Genomic DNA, 17022 nt, shown 5'->3' with positions numbered 1-17022 from the left:
CGGTGACGTACATTATACCAGAGAAATGGCGAGTGGGTCGCTCTATTTACTCACGTGGGTTCGATGTTTTTCAAGCTTGTATAAACTGTAGAGATGTTACTGTTCTTTTAACACATTTTGCAATTTGCTATAATAATGTACAAGTTTTTAGGAGCATCGGTATTCCACTTATACACTCGTACGTGCTTAAAACATGTTTCAAGACCTCAGCTGTCAAGGGAACGTGAAGGGGTGTTACTGCTTCCACGGTCATTTGTTTCCAGCTTAATATCAAAGGACTGGGCAACCCATATGGGCACAAAACAGAGGTGCAGATCATCCAGACATCTGAGATGTTACAGCACTCGAAAAGGAGCTAGAGAGCCAGCATCAAACCCAACTCAGGAACTATACACTTTAGTGGAGCCACAGAAACAAGAACAGTTTGTGTTCCCCGACTTTGATGTACCAGTGGACAATAAAGATGATGAAATGCCAGATCATCTTCTTTTGCATGATCTTACAAGTAATGCAGAAGCAAAGCCGGTGCATGAAAAGCATGGCAATTACATGCACCTTAGAGGACTGGAAATGCAAATGAAAAATTTAAAGGGCTCTGCAAAGTCTGAGGTGGAGGAAAACTCATTGATTGAGTTCCATGATGAAGGATTCCCACTGGACAGATGCACCAAATCAAAGAAGGTTAAAAAGCATCAAAAGATCTATGGCACTCCTGATGTGGACGTGGCGGTCAGTGATACCTGTTGCTCTGGATGCGGGGCCCTCATGCACTGTACGGACCCTGAAATCCCAGGTTACCTGCCAAGTGAGAAATTCAGAGTGTTAGTTGAAGAGGACCAACTGAAGAAGGCAATATGTCAGAGATGCTTTTTAATCAATCACCACCAGAAAGCTTTGAACATTACCATGTCTAAAGAGGAGTACAGAGCGATTGTCAAGAGAATTAAATCAGAGAAGGCTTTAGTTCTGCTGATAGTGGACCTTCTGGATCTCCCTGACTCCATCATCCCAGACCTTCCAGAGCTTGTTGGGAAGAATAAGCACATTGTGATTTTAGGAAATAAAATAGACTTGCTGCCCGGAGATGCTGAAAATTACCTGCAGCGTATCAGACGTCAGCTGAAGGCATACTGTGGCAGCACGGGCATTTCTACCAGTGATAACAAAGACTTCCACCTCATCAGTGCCAAAACAGGATATGGTATAGAAAACCTTATAACAAGACTGCAGTCGACCTGGAAGTACAAGGGAGATGTGTATTTGGTCGGAATGGCCAATGCTGGCAAATCCACGCTGTTTAATACTCTACTGGAATCTGATTATTGCAAATCCAGAGCCTCAAATGTGATCCACAAAGCTACTATATCTCCATGGCCTGGTGAGATGTTGCATTTAAGATAGTTGGTCAGGAATTGAGCCTTAATCAGTAAATATGATAAATAAATGATTATCAATGCATTATGTAGATTAAGATTTAGGTTACACTAAAACACTCAAAAGTTTGAATAATAAAGCTTTTTAATTCCCTTCAGAAATCATTCTAATATGCTGATTTGATGGTTTGATTAACATTATCAAAGTTAAAAACAGTTTTTGATGATTAATATTATTGTAGAAATCATGATACACTACCATTCAAAAGTTTTGGGTAGATTTAAATTAAAAAAAAAAAAAAAATAATAAAAAACAATACTTTTATTCAGCAAGGATGCATTATGTTGATCAAAATTACAGTAAAGACATTTATGTTAAAAAATATATATATATTTAAAATTAATGCTGTTAAAAATTCTCTTCAAATTTCTATTCATCAAGAATCCTGAAAAAAAGTGTTACAGTTTCCAAAAAATATTAAGCTGCAAAACTGCATTCAGCATTGATGATAATAAAATATGTTTCTTGAGCAGCAAATCAACAAATTAGAATGATTTCTGAAGGATCATGTGACACTGAAAATTCAGCTTTTCATCACAGAAATAAATTATATTTTGAAATTTATATATTCAAATGCAAATGCATTCTTTTAAATTGTAATAATACTACTGTATTTTTTTTTAGCAAATAAACACATTCTTGGTGAGCTTAAAAGTCTTCTTCTAAAAACATTAATAAAAATGAATTATTCCAAACTTTTGACTAGTAGTGTGAGCAAGAGAGGAATGTTTCAAGTATTAAGACGAGAACAAAGAGCTTTTTATTTAGCATGCTTGACCATTTTAGTCATTTAGGAATGTGTTGTGCATTCCTTATGCTGTTGTTGAAATATGATATTGATGTCCAGGGTTTTGAAACGGTTAAAAACACACGTATCTGTCCACTGTAAATCTAGGAACAACATTAAATCTGCTGAAGTTTCCCATCATCAACCCGACCCCCCACCGGATGTCCAGGCGGGCGGAGAGACTGAAACAGGCATCTCATTTGACAGAGGATGACATGAATCCTGAGGAGCTGAAGAGAATCATACAGTTCAGCAAACAGGGATACTTGGTTGGTGAGTTTGCAGTTTTTGTTTTTTTAGGAATCTACAATATATCTGTTCCATATTGGTTATCAGCTAATATTAAAGATTTTTCATTTATCTGTGTCGGCTGATATTGAATATTTAACTGTGCATGCTCATAATATTTTTACATTTAGATTTCCTTTGCCATCTTCTAATGCTAACTTTAAGTTAACTTAATTCAGTAACACCATCAAATATCTTCTTTTTTTATTATTTTTCATACTGTACATTATGTTTTGATGCCTAAATGCACTTGCAGCATTTAAAATGACTGATTTAAAAAATGTTTAAAACAGTAACATGTTTAAAACACCAAAAACAGTAGTATTGGGACATTTTTACAATTTACACATTTTTTATTTTAATATGTTTCCAAATATAGGTCACATTGGGAGGACATTCCAAGCAAATCAGACACCCAAGGAAACTCTTGTGGAATTTGATCCCGACAGTCTGAGCTTTGGAGAAGACCTGGGGGAAGATATTAAAAAGGATCCATCCTTGGATGCCTCCACAGATGCAGAGCTCACCTACAATGAAATCAAAGATGCACACTGGTTCTATGACACCCCAGGCATCATGAAAGAACATGACGTGAGTCTCCCTATTCAAACTGTACTCACTTGATGTGATATAATTATGTTCATAATTACAATCATTTCTGTATACCCATATTTTAAAAAGTCTATCATTCTGAATCATGCACCACAATGGATTTTGATCAAAATGTTACTTTCCAGGTTCTCAGCCTGTTGAATGAGCAGGAAGTGAAGCTGGTGGTTCCTACACAGGCCATTATGCCGAGAACGTTTATAATGAAGCCCGGTATGGTTTTATTTTTGGGGGCTTTGGCACGCATTGATTATTTGGAGGTAAGAGTCCTTTTGACCTGTGAAAACTTATTCTTTTGCTGTATCTGCCCCACACCAAGATGGCTTTTAATGTAGTTTTACTCTCCCTAGGGGAAAAGCTCATGCTGGTTAACAGTTGTTGCTTCAAATCGCATCCCGGTTCATATCACCAGTTTGGACAAGGCTGATGCAATCTACCAGAAACATGCTGGGAATATCCTTCTTGCAGTATGTATAAATAAATGTGTATTTTTAACAGCAGCCAATACTCCAGTCTTCAGTGTCACATGACCCTTTAGAAATCATCCTAATATGCTGATTTGGTGCTCAAGAAACTTTTCTCATTATTATTCTTATCAGTGTTGAATATCGTTGTTCTACATTGTTTTGTGACAAGTCCCGTCTGGTGGTGAGGAGCGTATGAAAACCTTTCCACCACTTGTTGCTCAAGACTTTGAACTGCAGGGGCAGGGCTGCAACACTGCCATTACTGACATCAAGATCTCTTCAGCAGGTCAATTTTTTTGGGTGACTTACAAGCAGAAAAGTCATTTTGATCATAGCACATGCTGCCTTTCTAGGTTTTTTTTAAATAATAAAAAAAAAAAAATATATATATATATATATATATATATATATATATATATATATATATATATATATATATATATATATATTTAAAGAAACTTAAATTTATGTTGATTTTTCTTGTTTTTCAGGTTGGGTTGCCGTGACAGCAGCCGAAGGAGATCAGCTGTTGTTGAGGACTCAAGCCCCTGAAGCAGCAGGACTATGTCTGCGCACCCCGCCTTTACTGCCCCAAGTCGTGAATCTGAAAGGACAGAGAATCAACAAGACTCCCGCCTACAAGACGAGAAAGCCACAGGCGCTGGTAGACACCGGTCTGTCTGTGAATGCTGCTGAGAGGCTCAAAGTAAGAAGAAAAAAATGAGGTGTTGTTGTTGTTTCACTTGGTATCTCTCAAGCTTTTGGTTTTCAAAAATATTTTTCTAATTGAACTGAATGTACTGCTTATATGCTACAATTATAGTTTCTATGTTTTTTTATACTAAAATATCTAAATGATTATGAATTTACTTGATAATTAAATGTTTATACATTCTGCCATTTGAAATGTCCTTCAAATAAAAAAATAAAAAACTGTACCAAGATTTTTTTATTGAAAATTCTTTAGCTAAACACAGGTCACATAGTAAACAGTTTTTCAGATAGTTCATAAAAAAGTCAAATCAAGGGACAACATAACATTTCAACTAATATAATTTGACTACTTTTACTAGAGATTGGAAAAAGAAAGTCACACACTTGATTACAGAGATTGATAAATGGCACAGTCAGAGTTGTGAACTGGCAACATGCTTTTCTAAAGAAGAAAAGAAAAAGAGCAGTGCTTAACAGTATATAAAGTATCCAACCATCCAAGAGTGCAGTTTTAAGGGGCACTGGGGCACCTGTGAATAATAAGTTTTCTAGTTTTCAATGAGGCCTGGGGTTTTGCCCCTACAACCTCAACCAACTACATCTTGCTTTGGTGATATTTCCAAAAGTTTAATATTGCACTTAAAGAACTAAAGGCAATTAATTTCTATAACTTTTCGCTTACAGTATTTTTTTTCCAAATTTACTGACATACAAGGGTTGCAGCAACAACACATTCACACTTATACAAAAAAAAAAAAAAAAAAAAACTTCAATATGATTAGTTAAACTTTGTATAAACAGATTTTCGATGTCGATAACCAATTTGATATGTGAAAGGGAATGTTGCTTGTGTAAAATACAGAGAAAAGACGAGCCATTCTTTCATTTAAAGGTAAATGAGATCTAAATATCTCAGAAATGAATTAAAATGCTCAAATTGATTGTCTAAGGCACTGAAGAGCAAATAAGAAAGAAAAATATGTACAGTGTATATACAGAAAAAGCAACAAAATCTTTGGACTGAGCATGTAATAGACATATTACCAGAAAATTGACAGATAAATTAACCTACAAACTCAAGAAGTGAGAGTTACAATGCAAAAAAAAAAAAAAAAAAAAAAAACTTTGAAAGCAAATTTTTAAATCAAAGAAAGACCTTTAGAAAGTGTACAGAAATCTTTTTCTGTTAAAATGAAATGTTAGCTTATGTGAAACAGAGCCTCAAAGGTAAGAATATGGTTAGTTGTCAAGTTCTCTCTAAACTGTAAAAGGGAACAAAGAAACAGTTGAAAACAATGACATTAGCCAGATTCAAGCACACTCTCCGTCTCTTGCTGACCAGAGATGGAGGCGCTTCAGTGGAGTGGAACAGCACAAAGACACTGAAAGCCCCATTATCTTCAGGGCTATTCAGCACTGGACCACCTGGGTCTGGCTAATCTGAGCTCACTGCAGGGATGGAGGGAGAAAGTGTTCTTGCTTTCAGAGCAGTTCTCTGTTTTTGTTGCTTCTGAGTAGTGTAACAATATAAACAGGAAAAACCCGATGATCATTTCGCCATGGAGCACATGACTAAGCAGAGATTCAGTTAGTTTGGGATCAACAAAAGGATACGACCACAAGTTGATAATGGATTTCACTTCTGAATTGAAAGAATACTGGGCTAAGAAATCAACTAGTTGATGTTTAATGTTGCGTCATGGCAAGCTAAAAACTAGAACATCTGTCATGAGCTGTAAAGCCATCGAGAACCTTATTTTTATTACAAAGTGAACAAGCTTTGTTCAGTTCCAAGTCTAGGGGAACCTCATAAACTGCTTTGAACACAAAAAAGTTGCCATTTTCCATACGAGATACCCCTCATTTATCACCCTGAGCTGCCCCCTCTAGGTAATACACATTTACTAAATGCCTGTTCAAGTGGCGACGGTAGTCCATCTCCAAAGAGAAGGTACGGTCACAGAAGATACACGTGTGACTGAGCGGTTTGGTTGGAGACGGAAGCTCTTCTGTCGGAGTCTCTGGAAGTTTCTCTCCACTCTCGGTGGCAGCAGCCAGTCCGTTAAGACCAGAGTCGTAGCTTCCTTCAGAGGCACTATCACTGATGTCACTTCCCCCATCGTTACTGTGAATACCTTCGTCATCCTCTGCATCAGTGGATTTGTGACCAGGTGGGCCGGGAAGTTTAAGAGTTGGCCTGAAAACAGGCTTCTGTTGGCTGAAACCCGGAGATGTCTCGCTGTCAGTAGGTGATGGCATCTCACTTCCACTGTCTACATCTGGAATTTCTTTTGGTGTTTCTTTCTCATGCGAGACCTTGTTCTCAATTTCTTTAGGTTGTTCAGAGTCTGGATCTTGGGGTTGGCATGGAACTGTGAGTTCCTCCACAACGGAAGCAGATTCCTTGTGATTCCTCTCAAGTTGGCAAGTCACTACTGTAGGTGTCTGCTTATCTGGTTGGTGAAGTACCTCCAGTGTTACTGTGGTGGGCTGTTTTTCAGCTTCTAGAGTGGTTAGCTTCTCTGGGACTTCATTGGTCTTCTCAGGTTCAACGACACAAGTCTCAGGTTTGCTTGCACATGCCTTAACATTCTTGGCTTTGCTCTTCATGGCCTGTAGAACCTCAGGTATGGTGCGATTTCTCTCTGGAACTCCAGAATTTGTTGATGGCTTGGCTGTATCTTTCATTGTGCGCTTGACCCGCGCTGAGGGACAATTTGGTTCTGAAGAATCAGTTGCTGGTACATTCATGTTCTCTGCTTTTCTTTTGACAGGTTTAGTCCTGACTTCTTGCACCGCTTCTGTACTCTTGGTATCTTTTTCCCTGTTGACCTTTGACAATTTTGTCTGTCTCTTGCATGGTTTCTTGGGTTGAGATTTCTTGCAATCCTTTGCACTTTCTTTCTCTTTAGTCTCCTTCGCTTTCTCATTCAGCAATCTGTTTTCTTTTTCTAGCCACTCTCTTTCCTCTTTCTCATTTTGCTGTTGCTGTTTATCCAGAGGGTCTTTCTTTGCTCTTTCTTTATCCAAATCTAACCTTTGCTCCTCAAAAATGGGGTGATTTTTCACAATAACTCCACTGGCAGTCTCCTTCAATGGCTTCTCTTTCTTAGGACGACCTTTTGTTACTTTCTCCACAGATTTCGGGGATTTCTCTACCTTCTTCATTTCCTTTTTATTAGCTTGTTTGTCATTGCAGCCTTCTGTTTGTGCCACGGCGATTTCTACAACTTTCCCCAAAGTCTTTCCTTTAACCTTCTTACGGTTTTTCTCTTTCCCCTCATTTTTCGCATTGGTCTTTTTCTCTGCAGTTTTTTCTTTGAGTTGCTGGGTTAGCTTTCCAGATTTTTCTTTCATAATGACATCTGGGTTTTTCTTTGAGGTCTTGTAAGTCAGCTCAGTCTCCACAGCAGGAGTGGGTTTAGTGGGTTTCTTAATGGAGAGGTTGATTGGACCTGATTCTACATCATCCATTTCTCCGAACTGCTTGTCCTCACTTCTCCTTGATCCAGACTGGTCTGTCGCAAGCTTATCTGGCAAAATGTCATCCGTGTCAGACCTCTTCACACGAAGCCTTACCTTTGATACGTCCATCGAGATATCAGTGAATCCTGGGTGTCTGGACTTGATGTGATACTGCAAGTTGCACTTCTTGGATGCAGCATATTTGCAAACCGGGCAAAGAAACTGGCGAGGGTTGACATGGAGCTCAACATGCTTTTTAAAGTTGCTGCGGTCAGCTGTCTTGTATTGGCAGTAAGGGCAGCTTAGGGGCTTGGGTCCATTGTGGACCTGTCTGGCATGGCGGGTCACCTCATGCTGGTTGGCTGCCAGGTAGCTGCAGTTGTCACATTTGAAAGGCCTCTCACCTATTCCAGACAGACCATAAGGAGAAGGTCAAGGCTGAACAATGAATCTTTTATTTCAACATTTTGAGAAAAACACAGACACAAGTCTCATGCAGGGGATACAGATAAAAGACAGGCAAACACATCACAATATAGAATCACATTCTAAAATGCTCTGTATACCACAAACCGTGTACCATTTTATCCAAAGCCATCTGGCTCCACGGAGTGCAACAAAAGAGAGAAATGTCATGGACAAGATGAAAACAGAGGCCTTGAGCACATTTGCTCTGTACCAAAACCCAGAGAGCTCACTTACAGAGGCAAAATAGTCGGCTTGAAAAATGTATATGCACTTTATAAATTTTTATAAATTTAATTTTAATTAATTCCCATGACTTCTCCCAAACATATAATATACTACTTTAAAACTCAATGCAGCATTACAAGTATTTTACAGAGAATGTATCCAAGAATACACTGCAGCAGGTTTAATTTAAAAAAAAAAATTGTGTGCCATGTATTTTTATTCTTATTAAAATACTGTATCATTAGCTTAGCTGTCATCGACTTAATCTAATGAAATTCTGCAAGTCTTGGAACAAGGTAGCTCAGTAGGTTTTGGAACAGATTAATTAAATCAAAACCTGGACTAGAATTTAACAAACTACATTATAAATCCTAAAATATATCAATATATATTCTAGAACAGTGGTTCTTAATCCTGGTCCTCTTGACCCCACGTTATGCACATTTTGTATGTTTCTCTTCTCACTTCGGAGGTTTGTTCCATTTGACTGTAAAGCAGACATCACAGGATATTCACCATGATTCCAGTTAGAAAGAAACATATATTTGTTCCATTCAAAGGGCATTAAAGTGCGCGAGACATGACTACTATGCAAATCCCATGATAACATTTAAAAAAAAAAACTTCACACTTCTGTAGTAATTTTTGTCTGTGAGTGAAGACGCTGCAGGCAGTGGTGTAGTGCAAATCCATGTTCTTAAGTGAAGTAAACTTTAGGCAATTTCCCATGTGCAGGGTTTAGAGAGCAGTGAACACTGTGCAGGAACCATATCAATCAGAACACAGTTCATTCATGGAGCTCTCTTCTAACGAGCTGATAATCTGAATCAGGTGTGTTAAACGAGGACCAGGATTAAGAACCACTGCTCTAGATCAATTTCAGCATAAGAATGCTTCAGTAGATGGATAAGAGACTCACCTGAATGGGTTCGCATGTGTCTGGTTAGATGAGTTTTTTGGGAGCTGGAGTAGTCACAATATATGCACTGGAACGGACGCTCACCTACAAGAAGAATCAAATCAAATTGTTTTATTTTTCACAAATATTTCTGATTATATAAAAGGACACTAAAAGTAAACTTTAATCGGCATGATTTTAAAATGAACTGAGACTTATTGAAAAAGTTGAGATGTACCAGTGTGGGTCCGGATGTGCTGTATGTAGTTATTTTTGCGGTCAGAAAAATATGAGCACTGGTTGCAAGTGAAAAGCTTGCTGGGAAAATGATTCCTCAGATGTTTCTTCCAGTGATACTGACTGATGGTGGTATAAGCACAAATGGTGCACTTGAAAACTCTCTGATCTTCACCCTCCTTAGTATGATGTTTAAGGTGAGCCATGTAGTGGTCATAACGGTTGGTGTTGTATCCACAGCGCTCACAGCGGATCACACCTTTGGAGTTACTCAGACTTTCATTATTCTCTGTGTTCGGTGTCTGAGATTGGCCTGACTCACTGGCCAGATCATCGTCCGAGTCAGCTGCGCCATTTACCACTGTCATTTTCTTGGCGCCATGAAAACGAATATGCTGAATGAAGTCCTCCTCGTTCTCAGCCTGGTATTGGCAGGGTTTACAAAAGAAAGGCTTCTTCTTCTTTTTGTTGGATTCGAAGATGACGACTGGGGTGCGCTTACGTTTTTCCGCTGGTGAGGAATCAGATGGGTTGGAGAGGTCTTCTTCTCGCTCCATTTCAATCTGCTCTATTACTCTTTCTGTCACCTCTGGCTCAACCCGAGTAGCATGTTCAGTGTATGCGCCCTCAGATATCTCAGAGTTGTCAAGGCTGTATCTGATAACACCCTCTTCCTCGCTGTCAGAGTAGTTGTTGCATCCAACGTTCTTGAGTTCGACCATTTGTTTCTCTTCTGCATTGTAGTCTGAGGAAGACGCCTCTGATGATACCACCACATTAGCGAGCATCACTAGCTGAGGGGCGGCCACATCGTTCCGAGGCAGCTCTGGAAGGTCATGGCCGACCTCTGGTAATGGGATGCCAACAGGCATGAAGATACCAGCAGTGGCTGGATACACAGTCTGAGCAGACATGCTCAACCAGCTGAAATGCAAATAGAAATAGTGATTTCAGTGTCACTTAAAATATAACTTGTGCCAAGTTTATGAAAATGTGTATGTGAAATGAAAGCACAAGTCTGAAAGGATGTGAGAACTGTGACATCTTCTCAGAGCAAGTCATCTGACTATGACAAAACAAACACTTTCATGTAAACGAATGACTAAATCAAAAGTCATAATTTTCTGAGATAAGGAGTCTTGGCTGAGCCCATCTCTGATTGATTAACCCTACAAGGATAAAGCAGATTGCTCAATTTCACTCTCCCAAACAAGTTTAAGAAGAAACAAACAAAGCCTAAACCAACACATATTTATAGAGTCAATAAATGACCCTGTTCTTTCTTGTATGAAGTCCATTAAAGCAATAATCAGCTTTAACTGTGAGTTATTTAGAGAATTCCAACCATGTATGGCAATGCTCCTCAAAAGTAATGATTCAATTTTTAAGGCATGACTTGTTTAAGATGCAACCTAACCAAGACAAGCATGACATATATTCAGAGCAACAATAACAAAACACAATCGATGTTTGAGTTGCATTATTTCAACCAGAACTTTGTGGAGCATTTTTTTTTCTGTGCACTGAGAAAACAATCATCATTTCACTCTACTTTGTTTGTGTGTACAACACAATTTATTAAAATCTACGCAATTCAGATTAAACTTTTTTGCACTTCAGCCCAAAATACTTTGCTTTAAATACTATGTACTATCCTTATTCCATAAAGTTAATCCATATTCTTTCTGAATACTATAATATAAAATATTTAGAGACACTAAATAATTCTAGTTTAAAAAGTTATACTGTATGAATATTATAATAATACTAAATATTATCAAACAATAATATAACATTTATAAATACTATATAGAACACTACAGAGATAGATAGATAGATAGATTGATTGATTGATTTAGAAACACTATATGCTACACTGTACTGCAAACAAAGTTTTAAAAATAGGTCTCGTATTTTGTTCTTATTGAGTTAAAGTTTACTTAAGCCTGCTCTAGTGTGGAGAAGTATGATCACGGCAAACAGAGCCGTGTGTGTGTGTAATGCCTGTGAGTTTGAATGCTCTGAAATGTGTTCGGCCATTTTAAAACAGCACCACTAACTTCTACCAGTGGAGGAGGGAAAATATAGCCGATGTGTGAACTGATGCAGCATGACATGGACGTTTATTTAGATTAACTCATTCAACCAGCAAAGCGTTGACATTTTGTGCTAAAAAGCTCAAACCGGTTTTGCTTGAAAATATGATGGCGTTAAATCAAAGTTGTCAAAATGAGTGAAAAACTTTGACCTTGTTGGACAGCTCCAAACACGACCCATCTGAATCAGACGAAGAGCGAGCTACACGTTGCACGAAAAATAAAATCACCCCGTTTAATTTCAGAGCATGGAGTTTAACATGTCTAAAAATAAATGAAGGCGTCCAATAGGGATTTCACAGAAATCTGGGTGATTTCAGAATAAACAAAAGCTCAAAAGATATCATAAAAAGGATGTGATTTATTCTTAAGACGAAAGGAAAGTCACTGTCCAGCTTGAATATTCGTATAAAACCTAAATTATAGTAAATCTGACAGCAATAGTTGCGTTACGAACCTTCAACAAGATGGAAAAACTACTTTTCCGGAAACTGCATGCATGCAACAACACACTACGCACGACAACCCAACAAAGTTACCCTTTTTATTCAACACATTCGATCGAATAACATGGTGAGGATTTTCTGTTTAATTTCTCAATAATTTTATGCACTTTCTGCATTTTTTTTTATTTGGTCTGCGTGTGTGTGTTAGCCTTGGTCCTGATCTGATCTCTCTCCGTGCTGAAATCAGCCCTGGACAGCGCCTCTCCCTTTCAATGCAACCCTCCATTTTCACTCCACTTACTCAAACTTAGTTGGGCTCGTGCGCGACACAAAACAACACAAAACCACACCCTAATCAGCTCCAAACCCGACGGAACCAAACCCAGGAACTCACCAGCGGTGCTCGCTCGTTGTTTGGCGATGTTGTCGTAGAAACAAGTTTCGAGAGAGGTTATTTCCAAACTCTCACATCTGTCGAGGAAGTACGCGACTTTCACGCGCATTCCAGCACATCGCTCTCGCGCACCCTCGTTGGGGAGGTGTGACGTCAACACGCTCGCTCACACGGGGCGCGCTCCCGTTCTCGCGCTCTCCAAGTTTACTATTGTATGTTTTTTCTAGTGCGGAGAGTAACAGACTGATTTTAACAAATGAACGAGAACGTCGCGACGATATTTTAAACGGGCAGTGTTAGTTTAGTAGTAGCCAGCTTTGTACAAGTTGTACTCATTGTTTTGTGTTTGTCGTCTAAAGATACACGTGGCAAACAGGCAAAAGTGATGTTAAGCTGGTTTTAAAGGAATATATGTACAGGACGATATTAAGCAGCTGAACTCACAGGATCAACACAAGTGCTTGGCAAACAAGTTGTATAAATTTGTTTTCCATTACATTATCTGTTCTTTTTCTTCACACTTTTAACAATCCAGTTTTTCAAGGCATCTGGTACTTTGGACAAATTTGAAAACCGACATTGAAAAACACGTCTTCCTAATAAGATTAAAATGGGTCTAATGAAATGTGTGTTTTAATTAATCAGGTCCAAAATTATGATAGAAAACAATTATGACTGAATATATAGATTAAACAATGTTAGTAGAAATCTTTCTGTAAAAAAAATTAATAAATAAATAAAATATTTTAATAAAATTGTTGATTGTGGCCTGTGGAATGTTGGTCCACTCCTCTTCAATGGCTGTGTGAAGTTGCTGGATATTGGCAGGAACTGGAACACGCTGTCATATACACCGATCCAGAGCATCCCAAACATGCTCAATGGGTTACATGTCCGGTGAGTAGCTGGCCATGCAAGAACTGGGATGTTTTCAGCTTCCAGGAATTGTGTACAGATCCAACATGGGGCTGTGCATTATCATGCTGCAACATGAGGTGATGGTCGTGGATGAATGGCACAACAATAGGCCTCAGGATCTCGTCACGGTATCTCTGTGCATTAAAAAAATGCCATCAATAAAATGCACCTGTGTTCGTTGTCCATAACACACTCGATCCACAACGTTGACATCAGCAAACCGCTCAGCCACACAACATCATACCAAAGTCCTTTTAAGATAAGTCATGTCACTCGGCGGCCATCTTTGAAACGCCTCTCGGGCATCCAAGAACTCCTATCTCTTTGAATGGGGAAATATCAAATTCTCCAAAACTGTTGACTAGGCTTGCGATTAAATTTCATATTTGAAATCACCAAAGAAATCTGATAACAACTGTGTCATTGCTCAAATAGCGTTATAAAAAGCTGATTATTCAGGCTAGATCAGCCAGAGCATGTCTCAGAACGCTGACTGTTTCTATAGCAACCGGGACGCTTCTAACGGCAGCTGCAGTGACGCGCTGACTTTACCGATTAGCCATTGGCTCCTTCATTCAGAAGGAGGGGCTTCCTGCGATTGAGCGGCCATATTGAGCGTTGCATTTTTCCCCATTCAAAACTGTTCGAGTGACATGTCTTGGGTATTCTATAGTCTTTGGCCATACACGCTGTCTGCCATCTGCCCTGTACAGTGAAAACCAGGCTTCATCCATGAAGAGAACACCTCTCCAAACTGCCAGACACCATCGAATATGAACATTTGCCCACTCAAGTCGGTTACGATGACGAACTGCAGTCAGGTCGAGACCTCGATGAGGATGACAAGCATGCAGATGAGCTTCCCTGAGAAAGTTTCTGGTTTGTGCAGAAATTCTTTGGTTATGCAAACCGATTGTTGCAGCAGCTGTCCGGGTGGCTGGTCTCAGACGATCTCGGAGGTGAAAATGCTGGATGTGGAGGTCCTGGGCTGGTGTGGTTACACGTGGTCTGCGGTTGTGAGGCCAGTTGGATGTACCACCAAATTCTCTGAAACGCCTTTGGAGACGGCTTATGGTAGAGAAATGAACATTCAATTCACGGGCAACAGCTCTGGTGGACATTCCTGCAGCCAGCATGCCAACTGCATGCTCCCTCAAAACTTGCAACATCTGTGGCATTGTGCTGCATGATAAAACTGCACATTTTAGAGAGGCCTTTTATTGTGGCCAGCCTAAGGCACACCTGTGCAATAATCATGCTGTCTAATCAGCATCTTGATATGCCACACCTGTGAGGTGGATGGATTATCTTGGCAAAAGAGAAGTGCTCCCTTACACAGATTTATACAGATTTGTGAACAATATTTGAGAAAAATAGGCCTTTTGTGTACGTAGAAAAAGCCTTAGATCTTTGAGTTCAGCTCATGAAAAATGGGGGCAAAAACAAAAGTGTTGCGTTTCTAATTTTGTTCAGTGTATGTTTCCATAAACATCGTTGTCATAATTATTATGTGAGTGTGACGAGTGGGGCGGGCGCGGTGGAGTTAATGATGATGAGCGACACCAGTTCCATGGAGGAGCTCTGGAAGGATAAAAAGAGGAGCGACGACAGTGAAGGACGAGAGAGGACCAGGCTTGGGCCATTTATGTTGTTTTGGTTTTGTCTGTGCGCGGCAGTCTTCCGTGAGCGGCTGTCGCGCTATTTTCAGTTTTGTTTATTTTATTTTTACAATTATGTTTAAATGTTCGTGCCCTCCGTCTATCAGTGGATCACCAGCTTCTTGACAGACAGTAGAGATGGGTAAATAAAGCCTCATGAAGCACTGAGGCTTTCCTCTGACTGTTTCAAAGCTTCTCGAGTGTCAAAAAACAGCGCCATCTGGTGTTTAATAAAAAAATGCCGCCAAAAGCCTGTGAAAGACGCTCCGTCGGACGAAGCAGCGACCACAAATTACACAGATCGACTCGTGTTACGTGCACAAATAAAAGCCTAACAGTGTGTTTTTTTGTTTGTTTGTTGAAGTTCTCTCTCTGATAAAATAATTTACCCATTAAACTGTGACATTAAATGCCAATATGAATATCAATATGCTCAGCTACCAAATCTGACCTCAGAAGACTACAGAGGGTAGTCCGGACTGCTGAGTGAATCACTGGTACAACCCTCCCTTCTCTCCAAGAACTCCACTCATCCAGAGTGAGCAAAAGGGCTGGCAAAATCACTCCGGACCCCTCACATCCAGCACAATCCCTCTTTGAACTGTTGTCATCTGGTCGACGCTACAGAGCTCTGAGCACCAGAAAAGACAGACACAGGAACAGTTTCTTCCCCCAGGCAATACATCTCATGAACACCTGACAATAACTGTGAAACACACACTATTTATACACTCATACACTCATTTATCTAACACACATACTTAGTCTACATTTCAAATCTGCACATAATATACCTACATACAAAACTGTCTATTGTAATATACCTGCACATACGATTGTCAATTTGTATATTGTTATTCCTTATTTACTTGCTCAATTTTTTTTATTCTTTCATTATCTGTGTTTTTGTTCTGTCGCTGTCATTCTGTTGCACTGCGGAAGCTTCTGTCATGAAAACAAATTCCTTGTATGTGTAAACATACTTGGCAATAAAGCTCATTCTGATTCTGTAAAGATATAAGATAAAAAGAGCGTATAACATGACATCAGTCAAGGTCAGTTGGGCTGGGGAACAGGGCTTAATTCCTAAAGCTTGATGCCCTCTGGGTTTTTGAAGACATTGTATGTTGGAGTCACTGTGAACTTGTGAAAAAGCATCCTTCTGTGAAGCACATAGCTAAAACACATGATATTGTAAGGATTTGAAACATCAAGAAAGTTTTACTCTATTTCAAGACGCCAAACATATTGTTATATTCTTTGTGGCCACAAGGGTGCGCTGAACATCTACGTGTGAAGCACTGGCCATTCAGCATGAAAGAATGAATCTGAGAAGTCACAAACTTTAAGAATTTATTTTTAACTCAAACATGAACAACCCATCTATACGCCTACGTACTTTTTAGGCCATTTCCATTCTTATTATTTTATTTAATCTTTTAAATAATTTAATCCCATTGGTAAATTTTGTGACAGTTTTATTTTTGAGTTTGAAGAAGTTTTACAGAGAGTTACATTTTGTGTTCAGAGTGTACTTTATTTTCATTTTACTTTTTCGTAGCTGGCGTAAACAGTCACATGAATAGAGCTGTAAAATTCAAATTCATCTCGCTTAAAGATAATGTCTATTTCCATCAAAGAAAGCACATTGATACTGTTTATGTAAAACAGTGCTTCCCAAACCTGTCCCGGAGCCCCCCTGCCCTGCACTTCTTGTATGTCTCCCTTATCTAACTTATCTAACAAACCTGATTCCACTCATCAGCTTGTTACTAAAAACTAAAATAACTAAATCTGATTAGTCAGACAAACAAAACATACAAAACATGCCTCCATGACAAGCACTCAAATAAAATATATAAAATTCAATAATAACTATTATAACTTAAATTTATATCTATATATATATATACACATC

At 38.9% G+C, this 17022-nt stretch overlaps 2 protein-coding genes across 2 annotated transcripts; one reads left to right on the top strand and one right to left on the bottom strand.

Annotated features, from left to right (window-relative positions):
- Window positions 1-3: 3 nt before the first annotated feature.
- Window positions 4-4523, top strand: noa1 (nitric oxide associated 1). Its single transcript, XM_042769950.1, has 7 exons — window positions 4-1378; window positions 2330-2494; window positions 2889-3100; window positions 3247-3378; window positions 3469-3585; window positions 3754-3871; window positions 4077-4523. Exons 1-7 carry the CDS (start codon window positions 136-138, stop codon window positions 4307-4309), a joined length of 2220 nt encoding a protein of 739 aa, XP_042625884.1. The 5' UTR covers window positions 4-135; the 3' UTR covers window positions 4310-4523.
- LOC109047204 (RE1-silencing transcription factor-like) lies at window positions 4517-12710 on the bottom strand. The gene is made up of 4 exons (XM_019064908.2): window positions 12529-12710; window positions 9594-10516; window positions 9377-9460; window positions 4517-8168 (listed from the first exon to the last, which is right to left on the bottom strand). The coding sequence occupies exons 2-4, from the start codon at window positions 10504-10506 to the stop codon at window positions 6160-6162; spliced, it is 3006 nt and encodes a 1001-aa protein (XP_018920453.2). The 5' UTR covers window positions 10507-10516; window positions 12529-12710; the 3' UTR covers window positions 4517-6159.
- Window positions 12711-17022: the final 4312 nt, after the last annotated feature.

The sequence above is a fragment of the Cyprinus carpio genome, chromosome A14 (genome assembly GCF_018340385.1).
Source record: "Cyprinus carpio isolate SPL01 chromosome A14, ASM1834038v1, whole genome shotgun sequence".
Classification (NCBI taxonomy): Eukaryota; Metazoa; Chordata; class Actinopteri; order Cypriniformes; family Cyprinidae; genus Cyprinus; species Cyprinus carpio.
The sequence above is the reverse complement of the archived record's forward strand: the minus strand, read 5'-3'. Positions and strand labels throughout refer to the sequence as shown.